General features: G+C 38.1%; 2 protein-coding genes across 2 annotated transcripts; one reads left to right on the top strand and one right to left on the bottom strand.

The window, feature by feature from the left end:
* Positions 1–2,506: 2,506 nt before the first annotated feature.
* On the top strand, positions 2,507–7,419 carry LOC110887727 (sucrose transport protein SUC8). Its single transcript, XM_035979785.1, has 4 exons — positions 2,507–3,790; positions 6,786–6,849; positions 6,943–6,986; positions 7,099–7,419. The coding sequence occupies exons 1-4, from the start codon at positions 2,507–2,509 to the stop codon at positions 7,273–7,275; spliced, it is 1,569 nt and encodes a 522-aa protein (XP_035835678.1). The 3' UTR covers positions 7,276–7,419.
* A 1,336-nt stretch (positions 7,420–8,755) lies between these two features.
* On the bottom strand, positions 8,756–16,346 carry LOC110889520. Its single transcript, XM_022137067.2, has 7 exons — positions 15,988–16,346; positions 13,264–13,995; positions 12,447–12,799; positions 12,151–12,362; positions 9,588–9,844; positions 9,321–9,499; positions 8,756–9,220 (listed from the first exon to the last, which is right to left on the bottom strand). Exons 1-7 carry the CDS (start codon positions 16,202–16,204, stop codon positions 9,137–9,139), a joined length of 2,034 nt encoding a protein of 677 aa, XP_021992759.1. The 5' UTR covers positions 16,205–16,346; the 3' UTR covers positions 8,756–9,136.
* Positions 16,347–17,147: the final 801 nt, after the last annotated feature.

Below are 17,147 nucleotides of genomic sequence, written 5' to 3'. Positions count from 1 at the left end.
CTATTGCTGGAATTTCTTGTAGTGTCACACGCCATCATGTTATTCCTTATTTGAGCTCACATGGATCTCGATGTTAAGAGATTCGAGATCCTAATGACCGTTTATGTACCTTTATCAAACGTTTTTGTTTAATCACTTTGAATCTGGATCTAGTTTAATATAAACTTATTAACGCGCAACTTGTTTGATGTCCTACACGAACATATAGAATCAAAGGTTGAAACTAACAATGTGTTAGTTAAGTGAATGAATCAATAAACTTCTTTTATGGATCAATATTCTAGTTATGGCTGACAATCTATTTAGTAACACTCAATCACTTATTATGCATACCTTAAAGTTATTACGGATCTTTGACAATTGTATTAGTTCATACGATATATCGAAAACATAGATTTAACGACATTTGGAATGGGTGGTGGATGCACATTCATTTTCCTTTTAAAAGTTGTGTAGGCAAATGGATGAACAATTCAACGAATGGTGGAGGAACGCTAGAGGGTTGAGCGGGTTGTGCTTCTTTACAAATGTATAATTACGCAGGGCCGGCCCTGAGCATGTGCCGGATGGGCGCCGGCTCAGGGCCAAAAACGTGAAAGGGCCCGTAAAAAAATTTAAATGTTATATTAGACACATATATATGTTTATATAAATAATACACAAACTCATCATCGATTGCAGTCTATTCCATTGGCAGCCGGCTTGCCTTTTAATTCGTTGGTCTCGGGTTCGAACCTCTCTTTTAGAGTATTTTTAGAGATACTTTTAGATTAATATGCAACTGTTTTTTTCACTCTGTATGATGGTATATTTTCATATTGATGCTGCAACTATTTGTACCTTTTGGTGATATCAAACATTCAAGCATGAGAAAACCAAATTCACTCAAGTTTTCTTTTTCTTTTCTAGACAACTAAATTCACTTAAGTGTTCTTTTAATATTATTGTTAATGTTAATTATAAACATTTTTTTGTTTTCTTTTAACTTCTAAAATATTTTTTTACAAATTATTCGAAAATGACGTTAATATTTTTGGTTCGTTACAGTACTTGTAATATGGTATTAATGTATGTATAATGTTTTACAAATTTCTAAATTTAGCGTTACAACACGCTTATGTTTCTCTGCTTTTCAATATAAGTTTTATTAGAAGTTCACCCAATTTGGTTTAGTCCATTACGATACCCGAATCAATTCGGTCCAAAGTAAACCCAAAGTAGGCCCTCGCCAATCTATTTAGCCCTCGCCAATCTATTTAGCACTTCAACTGGCCGAAGTTTGCTTGAGTTTTTGAGTGCCAATCGGCCCAATCTGTTTAAGTGGCTCAAATTTGATTCAGATTTTGGGTGCCAATATTTTTAAACAATTAGACCGAACCCATAGGGCCAAATATTTAAACATTCAATCCCAATAAAAACAAACATCATGGGGAGCTACAAAAAACCCAGCGACACAAGACTCACTGAGGCAACAACAATAGCAATTACGTGAGATTTTGCAAAAGATTTGATCGAATTATTGAGTGACGCAACAACAACCCTAAATTCTTGTTTTACTAGGGCAGGTAGGGCCTGTTTATTTTAACTCGCACAGGGCCAATAAAAATTTTAACCTTTACGAAGACGGCCCTGTAATTACGTATGCGTTTATACTTATTTATAATTGTGTGTGCGTCTGAAAACAAATTAGGGCTAAACATGCATAGTTTTAGTGTGATTCAACAATGTTCTTTATCCTATTAAGGATTGCCTTTTGTTCAACTCTTTTTACATTCATCTTAGTTTATTTTCAGTATACATAATCACTACATACCAAAGGCAGTTATCAACGGTTGTAGTAAAAATGTTCATTTTCAAGTGGTTGAAAATTCTAAAAATGTTCACTACATACCAAAGGCTTGTAGTTTAAAGTTATCAACGGTTGTAGTAAAAATGTTCATTTAGAGTACTAATGTGTGCGTGTGTGAGTTACACGTTCTAAAAAAAACATAACCACTAAACTAATAAAAGCTACAGAATATTATTGAAATTTACCATAAATCTTATTTTTTTGAACGGTAAGGAATGATATGCCAACCACCGTGACACCGAGAGTTAGCCAAAGTCGACTACTAGACTACTGCCAGACCCTTGGATCTCCCAGATGCGCGGAAACCCGACCTCCCCCCACTCGAAGACACGATAGTGGAATAATCGGTAAAATCTCGCCTCCAATCCAAGACGAACCGGCGCTACCTGTATTCGCCATTCACCTGGATGCCTCAGAAAATAATGGAGAGAGTAAAAGTCGAACCTGTGTCACAAGGAACACCATATCATTCCCCGATCACTGATCCACCACTACCTATTTTCATCAATTTCTCTTCATCTACAAAAGGCCAAAAACCAATTCCATTAAATGTGACTTGTACATGTGTGAATACACTGATTATTCTTTATCAATAAATAGGTGCTCATGTGAGTTGTGTTTGCACATACAACAAATCAAACTCTTTCAAGAAATACAATGGAAGGTGGTGGCAATTTGAGCATGAGCAACAATAAGCTTCCCCCTCCACCACCACCATTCTATTTTCAATCATCACTGCCACCACCACAAAGGCCGATATGGCAGATAGTAATGGTGGCAGCCATTGCTGCCGGTGTGCAGTTCGGGTGGGCACTACAACTCTCCCTCCTCACTCCCTATGTCCAGCTCCTCGGTATCCCGCACAAATGGTCCGCATACATCTGGCTATGCGGTCCAATCTCTGGCATGATTGTTCAACCAGTTGTTGGCTACTATAGCGATCGTTGCACCTCCCGGTTCGGCCGTCGTCGACCTTTCATCGCTGGTGGCGCCACACTCGTTGCGATCGCCGTGTTTTTAATCGGCTACGCAGTCGATATCGGTGTGGACACCGGTGATAAACTTTACGCCACCACAAAACCACGTGCGATAGTTATTTACGTACTAGGGTTTTGGATTCTAGACGTTGCTAACAACATGCTACAAGGCCCTTGTAGGGCCTTACTAGCGGACCTATCCAGTTCGGATTCTACCAGAGTCCGAACTGGGAATTCGCTCTATGCCTTCTTTATGGCCGTTGGGAACGTTTTCGGTTACGCGGCGGGATCGTACACTCGTCTTTATAAACTGCTTCCTTTTACGAAAACGCATGCATGTGATGTTTATTGTGCTAACTTGAAAACATGTTTTTTTATATCCATTGTCTTGCTTTTGACAATTACGGTTTTAGCCCTAGCCACGGTGGAAGAGGACATTTATTGTCCGGATTTAAACGCTGAAGAGAGGGGTGGAGATGATAGAAAGGTGTTTGGTAAGGAAATGTTCAACGCAATAACGTCGCTTTCACGGCCGATGTGGATATTATTGTTGGTCACATGTTTTAATTGGATTGCGTGGTTTCCTTTTTTGATATTTGATACGGATTGGATGGGACGGGAAGTTTACGGTGGTGAAACAAAGGGAAATGAGCTGTACACGAGTGGAGTTCATGCCGGAGCGTTGGGTTTGTTGTTGAATTCGGTGGTGGCTGGGGTGGTGTCACTGGGAATTGAGCCGTTGGCGCGGGTTTGTGGTGGGGTGAAGCAGTTGTGGGGCGGTGTGAACTTGCTTCTTTGCGTGTGTTTAGGGATGACCGTTGTAATATCGAAGATTGCGGAGGGTTCAAGGCATAGTTTCTTGACGGTTGATGGAGGCGCAGCCACTACTCTACCGCCTTCCTCCGGTGTTAAAGGCGGTGCTCTCACTGTTTTTGCTGTTCTCGGCATTCCTCTCTCTATGAGTGTGAGCTCAAATTATTACTCTATTATTATTGTTATTGTTATTGTTATTGTTATTATTATTATTATTATTATTATTATTATTTGTTTTTTTTTTGTGTTCAACGCAATAAATTAAACTAGGGATTAGTTAATTAAATGCTTATCCTAAAAAACATTTTTAACATTTCAAATATATTATTAAGCAAAAATACAAAATTTTCTAATTTGTTATACTATCATATCATATCATATCATATCATATCATATTATATATACATATGTAGGTAAAAGATCAAATAAAAATAAAATTAACGTACCAACTGCACGAATTGAAAGAAAAGTCAAAAAGTGGCGGTGGCAATATGGTAATTATCAGCAATTTCAAAAGTACTGTACTGGGGAAAAGCAAAAAGTGGCGGTGGCAATCTGGTAATTATCAAAAACTTCAAAATTACTCTAGTAGGGTAATTTTGAGCATCTGTAGGGTAATTTTGAGCATCAATAGGGTAATTTTGAGCATCTGTAGAGTAATTTTGAGAAATGTAGGGTAATTATCAAATTACTCTAGTAGAGTAATTTTGAATTTTGTAGGGTAATTTTGGGAAATGTCTTGTAGAGTAATTTTGTTAGCATTTAGTTATGGGGTTTAGCTTTATGGTTTAGTTTTTAGCTTTTAGTTTGGGGTTGGGGGGGGGGGGGTAGGTTTTTTTAGGTTTTTTGGGGGGTGGGGGTTAGGTTTTTTTAGGTTTTGGGGGGGGGGGGGGGGGTTAGTGTAATTTTGATAATTACCCTACACGACCAAAATTACTTTACTTGAGCTTTTACAAAATTACCCTACAGAAGTTCAAAATTACTCTACTAGAGTAATTTTGAAGTTGCTGACAATTACCAAAATGCCACCGCCACTTTTTTGACTTTCTTTCACTTCGTACGTTTCGTACGATAATTTTATTTTCACAAGAACTTAACTCTACATATGTAATACTTCAACTATAATATCAAGAATATAAATTGTTCTATTGTATTATAAAAAAGTATCAAGCATAAGTATAAATGGGTGAGGTTCGTGTAAAAATGATCAGTTTCGTAAGAAGTGTGAGAAGGCATAGAAATTGACATGTAGACATCATGTTTTGAACTTAGACATCATGTTTTAGGATATTTTGGCAAGAAAAACATTAAACATAACAATTTAAAACACAATGCAACGTATTATGGGCGTGGAATTTAAAAACACACCGCTTAACACTTGAGACACACTACTTAACGTTCTTGCCATGGTGTTAAGTTTTAAGCCTAGAATTCATTGCATTGTGTCTTAAATTGTTATGTTTGGTGTTTTTCTTATCAAAATAACCCAAAACATTATGCTCAAGTCCAAAATATAATGTCTACATATGAATTTTTATGCATTCTCACATTTCTCATGAAAAATGTCATTTTTACAGAATCCTAAGACATAAATATAAATATAAATATGAGAAGGCTAAAATAGAAATGGATAAAAAAAATAAAGTTTATAAAAATGTCATAATATCTTTAGAGCATTTACATCCTTGTCTCACCCTTATTTCTATAACTACACTAAAAGTCACTACATTTGCTCTATCTTTTTCAACTAAATAATATTTTCTATACTTTTATCATTATCTCTGCTCCACTTACAACTACTTTCAAAAAATATTAAAAAAATTAATAGAGGTGAACAATGTTCCCCAAATCTATAAATAAACAGTAGCATCTTCTTTCCGATCCACTCACAACCACTTTTATATTATATATAAGGGTGTACGGGGCGCATTCGGGGAGTCGTTCGGTGAAGCCTTTCCCCGATCGGGAACACCGCCGCCATCCCCGCGCGCGGGGTCCCGAATCGGGGTGGCTTTTGGGTGTGGCCTTACCGATTGCTTTTCGCGTGGATCGATGATATGACCGTTGGTAAACAGTCGATTTTATTAAAAAAAATAATTTTTTTAAACAATATATACTAACCAATCTAATTCATTTTTTTACCACATTCACAACTCTCAAACCCACACCAAAACTCTCATTCCTCTCAATCTTTCAAACACAAAATGGATTCCAAGTTCCCGTTTCTTTCTACCCTACCCGACTTTCCCGACGATGGAGATGCATCGTCAAGCGATAGTAGCTTAGTTTGCTTCCAAAATCTCATCCAACAAGCGGAGCTACTAGACACGGCATCGTCTAGTAAAAAAAATTATGTCCGTCGAGATCGTGTGGGGGGCCACGAGACACTCATGGCCGATTATTTTGATGAAAATCCAAAATTTAGTGAAGATACTTTTCGTCACAGGTTTCGTATGTCCAAGTATCGGGCTCATGAGGAGAGGCATCACCTACCTGGTATGTTAGGGAGTCTGGATTGTACACACTTCGTCTGGAGAATGTGCCCCACAGAATTGCGTGGACAATACATGAGAGGCGATCATCAATACCCGACGGTTATGTTAGAAGTGGTAGCGTCTCAAGATTTGTGGATTTGGCATGCTTTTTGTGGGCCAGCGGGTTCACAAAACGACATCAACGTGCTGCAACAATCTCCGTTATTTCTTGCTCAACGGAAGTTTAGATTTGCCTCACCTTGAAGTTGATTTGGACGAGGAGTAGTTTGTTTTTATATTTTTCTAGGTTGAATGTATTTTTTTTTCTAGTTCGAATGTTTTTTTTTTTATTTAATGAAATGTCTTTTATTTAATTTTTATTTTTATTAATCTTTTTTTAATTTATAAACATGCATTATTTTAGAAAAAAAAACAACTCCCCTAATAGGGGAGTGCCGCCATCAAAAAGGGGTATTAGGGGAGTGGCTTGATCTGGTTGGTTACGTGTAAGATGGGGGACTCACCTATTAGGTGAGCACCCCTTACACCCTAATATTTAAATTCACTCACATCAAAATACAGAATGAGAGATGAATGCTCTTATATAAATCATGACTAAGATTGACGCATATAACAGAATAAAATATTAATTCGAATTCTATGGTCAATCAGGTGACATACAGTATTCCTTGTGCGTTGGCTTCTATTTTCTCTAACGACTCTGAAGTAGGACAAGGTAAATTAAATTAAACTAACTTGTATATATAATTATGTTATGCTTTATATAAAATGTAAGTTGTGAACATATATTATTGTTTTTGTTGTCCAGGTCTATCTTTAGGCCTTCTTAACCTCGCAATTGTTATACCACAGGTACGATGATCATACGTTTTCAATCTATCTTTATAACTATAGACGTATCTTTAAAAAATGATCATCGTTTATATCTAATCTTTTTGCCTTAAACGTTACATTCTTGTTGCAGATGTTTGTATCAGTAGCAAGTGGACCATGGGATTCTATCTTTGGGAATGGAAACTTACCAGCGTTTATTGCAGGAGCAGTTGCTGCGGCGATTAGTGGAATATTAGCATTCACTCTGCTTCCATCACCACCTCTGGACGGGGCACTTGCAAGGGTTTCTGGGGCGTCAATGCACTAAGATTGTATGTCGTTAAGTTTACTCTCGATCTAAATGTGTAAGGATTTACTTGAAAACATGTTTGCGGTGTGCTTAAAAATGGTTGGCATATCGTAACGTAAGGTGAACTTACCCAAGATTGATAATAAAATGGTACTTAGGTTGGTATATGTTTTGAGTTTTCATTTTTATTGATGCATATGTACTTGAGAAAGCGGAATATTCCTAAATTGTCACACGACGAAGACATGCCTATGTCATAGACCGGGTGCTATCAAGATATGCTTAGACCATGTGTAGTGGTTTAGCTCAATAATGCCCCCACCATGGGGCGTTTTGCAACACGTGGCAGTCCAGTCAGCATGGGGCATTATTGGGCGTTATTGTAAAAGTGGCGTAGTGGGAATAATGCCCCTTCCAATTATTAAACAATTATTTTTTTATAGAGAGGAGGTTAAAAAAAGAAACTACTAGTGGACCACTCCCATTGGCCAGTCAACATGTTCTCTTCCAATTTGAGCGTTGTTTTAAAAACGCTGATGTAATTTTTTTTCAAAAATAATGCTCAAAAACGCCCTATGTAATGGGCAAGGGGCGTTTTTTTTTATTTTTTTAAAAAAAAAACGCCCCACTACACATGGTCTTAGAAACAAACGTTACAAACCACTCATGCTTAAAAGTAGGTAAAATTACTTAGGTGATTCGTAACATGCCCGTATATAACATATTGACATGGTTTCAAAAAAAATTATCGATCAGTCTGCTTACCTAACGAAGGAGGATTTTCATTTATAACTTTCATGTTCAACGTGTCAGTGAACGCACATGGAAGTAATTATTATGCCGTTATGTCAAGGTGTTAATATCACCTTAAATAACTTAGCATTGTAAATTTGAGGCAAAGTTAATATATAAGTATACTTATATCTTGTTATTGTTTCCATTGATGTGTGTAGCTAATAGCTATGGTGAATTGTGAGAGTTAATAAAGACCTTAATTGCATACTCTTTGAGATTTGTATCTTGCCCCTTTGTCGGAACTATACACGCAAACACAACATGTGAAGATACTAAAAGAGAGTCAAACATGTGAATACAAACGAACACGCGAGATATGTATCTAGCGAAGTGACTTCCTATATGTAACATTCAAGTTTGCTTATGCGCGAAAGGGGTTTGTATGTAAAAAAGTAATTATTATGTCACTATGTCAATGCTGCTTATTTCCCCTAATTTAACTGGAATCATAATTTTTTAGCTATGTATATATAAGGTGAGACTTGTATCTTGGCGGTGTTGATCTCTCCTTATACGACCTGAATCGTAAATTTGAGGCAACATATATAGAATGAGATCGCCTTATATATTGGCTCTTGTATTGTAACGACAATGGTCCGATAGAAATTTCATACATACGATATGTAGTAGTTTCATACGTATACAAGGTATTTTGTTATCGTACCCATCCATGTGTGTAGAGATTTTAATGTAAGAATGGATCTCGGTTCACAAGCAACAGCATTACCAAAAAGAATGGATCTCGGTTCACAGTCAGAATGTTCTTACATAAAAAATACCGACTAATCTAGTAATATCTATAAAACACGGAACAAAAATGTCGAAAAAAAAACAAGTAAAAAACAATTACAAAAGCCATCGCCAATGTTTTTATACAAACTTAAACACAGAAGCACCTACTGGTTTTGCACCCGGGTTCTATATTTGCGTATATCTTTACTGGTAACTGATCGTTCACTTCTGTTATTTCTTCAAATGAAACATATACAATGACTGATGGCGTTACCAGCAGATACACGTCTCTTCACGATCTTGAGCGCCCAAAAACAGTGTTTCATGTATAATAACAAAAAAAAAATCAGGTTCACTCGATCTCTTGCGCAAGTGTATATCGTGTCTCCTCTGACCTGTGCCGGAACAACTTTGCTATCTTTCGCCTCTCACAGTCCTGAAAAGATCATGAAAAATTTACACGAACGTTGTAAAAAATAGTAAATTGATAATAAGTGTATCTATCCATCGTGTACGGAATAGTAAGTGTATCTAACCTTGAACATTCTAAAGTGAAAGGGCTTATCCGGGTTCATCCTCCGTAGCTTTTGGTATGTATACGCAAAGCTTAACTGATCACGAGGTGTGAATCTTTCAACCTCGTTAAACCAGAGGCACGAGAACAGGTTTGACATCGGCGTGTGGGCCCTTACAATAAAAGAACCTTCCGGTACATCTGAAAGTTACAATTTACGACAAAATATATTAAACACCATTAATGCTTAGAAAAATAAAAATATAAAAAGAGAGAAATAAATGCATACTGCTTGGGAGAAGCTTTTGAGGATCCATTGGATTAAACTTTGTCAAGCCATCGGCCTGGTAAAAGGCAAATTGTTCATCGATTACGGTATGATTGTACTTGTTGAGCTTTTTGTTTTGGGCAACTTCTTCCCAAACACAATGGCGGTCGTAGTGGTTGGAAATTGCATACTCGTGACCTTTTCGCCACAAGAAATATTCCAAGACGAGTAACGGGTCCAGTTGGAGCCGGAGCTTGCTATCCAACCAAATGGAGTACCTGAAAGATTTCATGCATACAAATGCTTAGAGATGCATGCTCGATGAGACTGGCAAAAGTCACCAAACCACACGGACAAAAATGACAAGATTTGGAAACATCTGGGTCCCCGAGGTTTCCAAATCTTGTCATTTCCATCCAACTGGTTAAATCCATACATTCTTTAACATTAAATCAAGGGCATTTTTGTCCTTTTACCTATTTGTTTATTTTACTCATTTTTGGTTGAAACAAAGTTTAAAAAAAAAAGAAATTTGGTTGTTTTTCATCTCACGTGCTTCATGTAAAAAATTGGCAGGGAGATGGCTGTATGGCTATATGGCTAATAAAACCAAAACCGGTGCAGGCTAGTTGTTGGCCAGTTTTTGTTCCCGAAACCAAGAGTTGGCTAGCAACTACATTGGATAATATCAAATGTAAAAATTGAAAGCAACCGAACAAGATAATCTTCAAGATCCAAAAGATATAGAAGAATTGTTGGGAACCTAAACTATCCTACCATTACTCGTCATGATATTGCCTTTTCACTAAGCGTGATAAGTCAATTTAGGTCATCTCCAAGAGCCCCAAATCGAGAAGTTATCGGTCATATTTTCGAATGCCCGAAGGGTAAAGGATACTCTAGGTTGTGGCAATGCCATATATCAAAAGGACTTATAGATACCCCCGGGCCCAACAAATCGCCTTGAGTGCGCCTCGTGCCTTTAATAACTATACATTAACGTTAAACACAGGGCAGTAGATGTTTAAAAGCACATCAACAGTGCAACTTTGTTACTCTAAGCAAGCAATCTTTGTAAACTGCATATATAGGAGCTTATATTTACAACATTGTAGCTACTTGTTAGACCGAAATCATGCCAATAAGACTTTATTGTTTATTACAAGTATGTATTCTACAACAACTGTTTCAATTATTAGCTGGATTTAGATATTTTTTTCAAAAAAAATGAGTAAAATGACATTTTCGTCCCTGAGTTTAGCCACTTTTGCGACTTTCGTCCAAAGGTTTGTTTTTCCACATCTGGATCCAAAAGGTTTTGAATCTTGCCATTTTCATCCGGCTCGTTAACTCCATCCATTTTTCTCCGTTAAATGAGGGGTATTTCCGTCTTTTTAGACTTTTTTTATTAAAATAAAAAACACTAATAAGAAATAAAGATACACCTATGTTGACTTTCTAGTTATGACTTTTCTTATAAACATTAACAAATAGGTAAAAGAACAAAAATAGCCCTGACTTAACGTTAAAAAATGGATGAAGTTAACGAGTCGGATGAAAATGGCAAGATTTTAAACCTTTTATCTCCAGATGCGAAAAAGCAAACCTTTGAACAAAGTCGCAAAAGTGGTCAAACCTCAGTGACAAAAATGGCACTTTACTCTAAAAAAATAATAATTATAAGAAAAGAGTTATATAACAAACACTCGTCAAAATGGAAACACTTTATACATAGGTACTTCTAAAACTTTTGCAGCAATGATACGCAAATAAACATGAAAAATTAAAAAACAAAAGGAAGTAACTAACTGTAGTTATACAAAGTACACAAAAAAAATTAGCTAATGCTCAAGTCAACCAACTAACTGCTAACTATCCAGCTCAAAAAATCATTGACTTTGATGAATCCGTATAACTTAACGCTATATACTGGTTACTAATGACTTATAGTTTTTAATATCCTGGCGGTTAATGAAATTAAACGGGCATAAATCTTGTACTATAGGAACACATACAGGATTCGTCACTACAAAAAGGATAATGGTAACCCTACCATTAACTACCATTAACTACTTCATTTATGAAATTCATAGTAATAGAGATACATGTCCTACCGAGACAGAATTTTGAACTTGCTATCCTCTTACCTAACAGGCAAAGATTTGCCTCCGTGGAAAGGATGATTCGTTCGGATCGACATGAGAATTACTTGGATCGTATTCGCAATTTATTTGCATACTCGAACAAATAAAAATTTGCAAGGAGCAAATTCCGCAATTGTGGCGACTCTAGGCTTTCTTATCATTTGGATATGCTATTTTGGGGTCAATCTATTAGGAATAGGGCTACATAGTTATGGTTCATTCACGTTAACCTATAGTTAAATTCAAGAAAAGTTCTTAAGAATACAAACAGAATGCAATACGGTGTATATAAAGCATCTTGTCTCAACCGGTGAGAACCGCGTGAATCACTATACTACTTGATTCACTATGTGTTGTACTTAATCTAAATCCATCTATTGATGCAACCTTTCTATCTTATCACATCAAGTATAATGTACAGCTAGAATCAGTATTATTACCTTGCATTTTGAAAAAGACGGTGTGCCAAAAGCTTTGGTATTTTTCCTACTCTTCGCATGTCAGTGTATGGAAGATTCTTTACGACCACAATCCTCCATATACCAATATAACCCATTCTGTCTGGCATATGTCCTTCAGAAGAAAGAGTTCGTAAAGTAACATCATCTACGAACATCACGAAACACACATTTTTCCTTGAATAACGAGAAACCTGGAAACAGGAAATCGTAAAAGTTAATAAATAGTGTATCAAAAATAAAGGAGAGATGTTGAGAAAAGTTAAAGAATGCGGTACCGTTTTCCCCATGGGTGATCTGAGACGATCAGAGTTTCCAAATATGCATGAAACAACAGCAATATGGCAGCTACTGATATAAGCTTCATCCTCATCATCTAAGTCGAATCCTGTACTAGGATATCCTTTAGGGCTCTTCACAAACCCACAATGTAGTGTCTGATCATGTGCGATGAACGAGCGTTCCCTTTGTTCTAGATTTTGATGCCCCGCAAATCGAGGATTCCATGGTTCCAACTTGTTAATGTTCTCTTCTAGTTCTGTGTAACTCAATGTAAATCTTGCAAATTTCCGATTTTCGGAAGGCTCCACAAGCTTCATGGTTGAATTCAGCACTTTCATCTCACAAGCACCTGATATAACGACCCAAATAAAGTGTAATTAATCAAGAAAAAAAGAAACATAACACCTAACGCTACATTGTACAGGTTCATATTAATAATTAATCAAGAAAAAAAGAAAACCATTATATTTCTTCTACACTTTATGGAGGTGCAGCCGCCATTCGGCTTCAAAAAATAAATACGAATTTGCAACATGAATACACTATACATACCTATCTTGTCAAAGACGCAAGGCGCAGGCGAGGCGCATCGGCCTCACCCGGAGCCTAGGTGCAAGACTGTTTTTGCGCGCCTTTTTGCGCCTCAGACCGTTTTTTTTTCAAAAAAAAAAACCATTTTTGCGCCTAGGCTGCCACCAGGCGCTATAGGTGCGCCTCGCTGCGCCCGGGCACCTAGGCGCGCGCTTTTTGCGCTTTTGACAACATAGCATAATACACCCCCTACTATTGTTTAGGCAAGACCAGATGTCACACCTGAATATTTTCTTCGCTTTGGCCTCTTCTTGGAAGCAATTGTCCTCTCAGAAATGGCACGTCTTGACGAATGCTCGTCAATCACACCGATATCACTGGCATTAGTATTGAGTTTATCAGAATCCGAAACATCCACAGATAAACCACGGTTAGTTTCATTAACTGACATATCAGTATCATCCTTGCCTGAATTTTCTCCACCGTCTACACTTTGAGATACTTTTACAGCCGAATGTTGATCATTTCCTAGGCCAGTGTTATAGTCTTCAAGTCGAATGTCATGCATATCAATCTCATCATTATACTCATCATCCATATCATCTTCATCATCATTTTTTGATACTGCAGCACCCTTTAAAGAGGCCTCATACTCCTTTTCATACATCTTCAGCTCATTACGCCCTGCTTCGTTATACAAACCAGTCACCCTGTGATTCAACCTCCTTTTGTTTTCTTCAGATAGCTTCTTTTGTCTATCGTGTATTTTCGACTGTACACTATCATTAACATGAGATTCATCATGAACACCGGTTTCTGAATGGACCGCTAAATCCTCGTCATAATCTTCGTCTCTTCTCCTATCATCCTTATCCCAGTACCTAGAATCACGACCGTGGCCAACAAAACCATGACCAAACTTAAGAATCTTTGATCTTTCTGTTCGTGTCACGTTTGCAAGGAAGTCCAGATCAGTCCCAAATTCGTCAGTTTCAACAGTGAAATCGTCCTTATCTGCAAAGAAATACATAAGTTAAATAAAGTTGTCATTTTCTTAACAAATGATGTACTGCCAAATAAACATGTCCCTATCAGTTTCTTTATAAAACTAACTCACTGATGTAGTGCGTGGTACGATAATGAAGATCAAACACGTTGATTCTGCGAATACCCGTGTAGTTCTTCCCCAACCCCAAAATTCAACCCAAAGGGCACAGAATTTGAAGTGAAAATCAGTTTTCTCAAAATTCAAGTCTGATCTTTCATTTCACTAGGGCAACATATAAATAGGAACATAACTTCGAAATGGGCCTAAAAAAGACAACGGGCCAAACACAAGCCCAAAAACAAAATGCCCAAAATACTTGAAAAAACATAAAAATGGAAAAAACTAATAGAAATAAGCGTTTTTTCGGCCTGGACAATGACCCAAACCGCCGTAGGCGTTTGCAGCAAGATAGAGCTCGTTCTCCCGTTCGTTTCGCCTGGTCACGCGCCCAAAACGGACCCCTGTAGCCCAAGTTAGAGCCATTTTAGTGAAGCCCCTTTTGTTACGCGATCTTGGGCCTCCAAATACAAGATGGCCCGCTCTTCCACACTTGGGCCCGCATCACTCACACACCCTCTAATCCTACTCCTAAATCTACACCTTTTCCACTATGAAATTAGAACCATCAATCACTTGGAGAGAAGCACCATTAAGTACAGAACAAGCCCTTTGGCTGGCCCTATAGTAACATCTTTAATCCACCATCAAGCATCTCGATTGGTGGTACCTTAAAAGTATAAGATTTGAACCCCCTCCCCCTTGTCTCCTCCAAAAAAACAAAACAAACACCTTCTTCAATCTGTTAAGCACCATAAATCTGATAAAACATAAGCTTTCTCTCTCTGTTGTCAACACTCACCCACACACGCCGACACGCGCCTGCCTAGGCTCGCTTTTCAGACCCAGCGCATCCTTCTCGCTTCGCTTCAAAAGCCCCGCTTTCATTAACTCAGGCACATTTTTTCAGACCAAGTTCCAACGAAATTCTGGCCAAAAATCATTTGAACAGGTCTCAAACAATTTTACAGTTATACCAACCCTAAACAAGCCTGGAATCAACCCAAAACAACCTAAAGTAGCCCTAAAAAAGGCCTAAAATATGTCTAAAACCCCTAAAAATTGTATCTTTATACTATGTGCTTGGCCCTAAAAAACCCTTGCTTTTCAAGCACCTTGCACTGAGGCCCAAGATTAACCCTTTGCGCATTGTGCCTTCGACAACTATGCCTAAAACAGCCTAAACTAGCCCTAAAGAAGCCTAAAACATGTCTAAAACCCTTAAAAACTGTATTTTTATACTATGTGCCTCCCCTAAAAAAAGCCCTCACCTTTTAAGCGCATTGCACCGGACGCTCACCCTTTGCGCCTTCGCCTTCCACAACTATGCCTAAAACAGCCTAAACTAGCCCTAAAGAAGCCTAAAACATGTCTAAAACCCCTAAAAACTGTATTTTTATACTATGTGCCTCCCCTAAAAAAGCCCTCGCCTTTTAAGCGCATTGCACCGAACACTCACCCTTTGCGCCTTCGACAACTATGCCTAAAACAACCTAAACTAGCCCTAAAGAAGCCTAGAACATGTCTAAAACACCTAAAAACTGTATTTTTATACTATGTGTCTCCCCTAAAGAAACCCCTAAAAACTGTACTTTTATACTATGTGTCTCCCCTAAAAAAGCCCTCGCCTTTTACGCGCATTGCACCGCCTTTTAAGTGCATTGCACCGAATGCTGGGCAATTATGCTTTCTCTACTAATCCAACCTTTTCAGCATTTTCCCACCAACAACAAGAATCTAAGTTAGATTTATTTCCAACAAACAATGCCCCCTCAACACTCCCAACTAATAACACAAATCTAACTCTAATTAACTAACAAACTCAAACAACTGAGATTCAAAATCCACACAAACCCTAGAAACAGAGATAAATCATAAATCATAAAAACACAAACTACTACCTTTATCATCTTTGGCCAAAAAGAAGAAAGCAGAAGCAGAAACAAAACATATGAGTGTGAGAACAACAATCACGAACGCACGAACAGAAACCCTACGGGTTCTGAAACGGCGATTAGGGCGCGATTGCTTGAAGTGAGGGGGACGAACACCGAGGGAGACATGATCGGTTGGAAGTTTGTCGAAGAAGCTGGCTCCTGGTTGCCTGTGCAGAGCCATTTCTGCATTGTTTGATGGTCCTACACACAGAGAGAGATCAAGGGGTGGTGGATGGTGATGGTGACTGTTTGGATGTGATTTGATTAGTGTTCATATGGTGAAGGTGTGTTAGAGAGTTGTTGGAACTTGAGATTGACTAACACTGTGTTCCCGAGTTTCATTAAATGAGAGAAAATAAAAGATTTGGAAGAAAATAAGTTTTAGTTGTGTTCAGAGTTTCATTAAAGTAGAGAAGAGAAGAGAAAATGATAGTTTTTTTTTCCTAAATTTAATCTTTCCAATTTGGAAAGAAACAGAGAGAAGAGAAAAGAAAATGAAAGAATCATTTCTTTTCTCCCCTCAACTTAACTCGGGAACACAGCGTAAAGGTTGCACAAAGATGAAATTTGGGGATTTTGTGGTGGTTTGGATGAAAAGGTTAAATGTAGGTCAAATTGAAGTCATGTTCTACACTATAGTCTATAGGGGACGGGGTGCCCCGTTGTCGGCCAACCATCACGCGTTGATTGGCGTGGAACACTACCGTCGGTGGATGTTATCATGTGTGGTGAAAGATAAGCGTGATGATGAGCACGCGTTGTTTGTGTTTGTGTGGTGAGTTGTTTTTCAATGGAGATGAGTGTGTGGTGAGTGATGGGCATTTCCACTAAAATCCATCACTAGTGATGAAACAAAGCTCGATGACATGGCGGAAATTGATTAAATGTTGTGAGTGATGGGCGCCCCTACCCCCCTAAATGCAAGGTGATTATGATTAGAGGGCGTTGTGGCACCTGTTAGCGCCGGGTGAGCAACGTCGGCGGTCAGGTGGCTCGCGAGCATCGCCACGGGGTGCCGCGAGCGGTCACGTGTGAGCGTGGTAGTCTGGGTGAGCGGGTGTTTTGGGGTGTGGTAGCTTAGGCCAGTGGAGGTTAACCATAGCAGCCTCAAGTGAGGGGAGGCG

This window comes from Helianthus annuus, chromosome 11, assembly GCF_002127325.2.
Source record: "Helianthus annuus cultivar XRQ/B chromosome 11, HanXRQr2.0-SUNRISE, whole genome shotgun sequence".
NCBI lineage: Eukaryota > Viridiplantae > Streptophyta > Magnoliopsida > Asterales > Asteraceae > Helianthus > Helianthus annuus.
The sequence above is the reverse complement of the archived record's forward strand: the minus strand, read 5'-3'. Positions and strand labels throughout refer to the sequence as shown.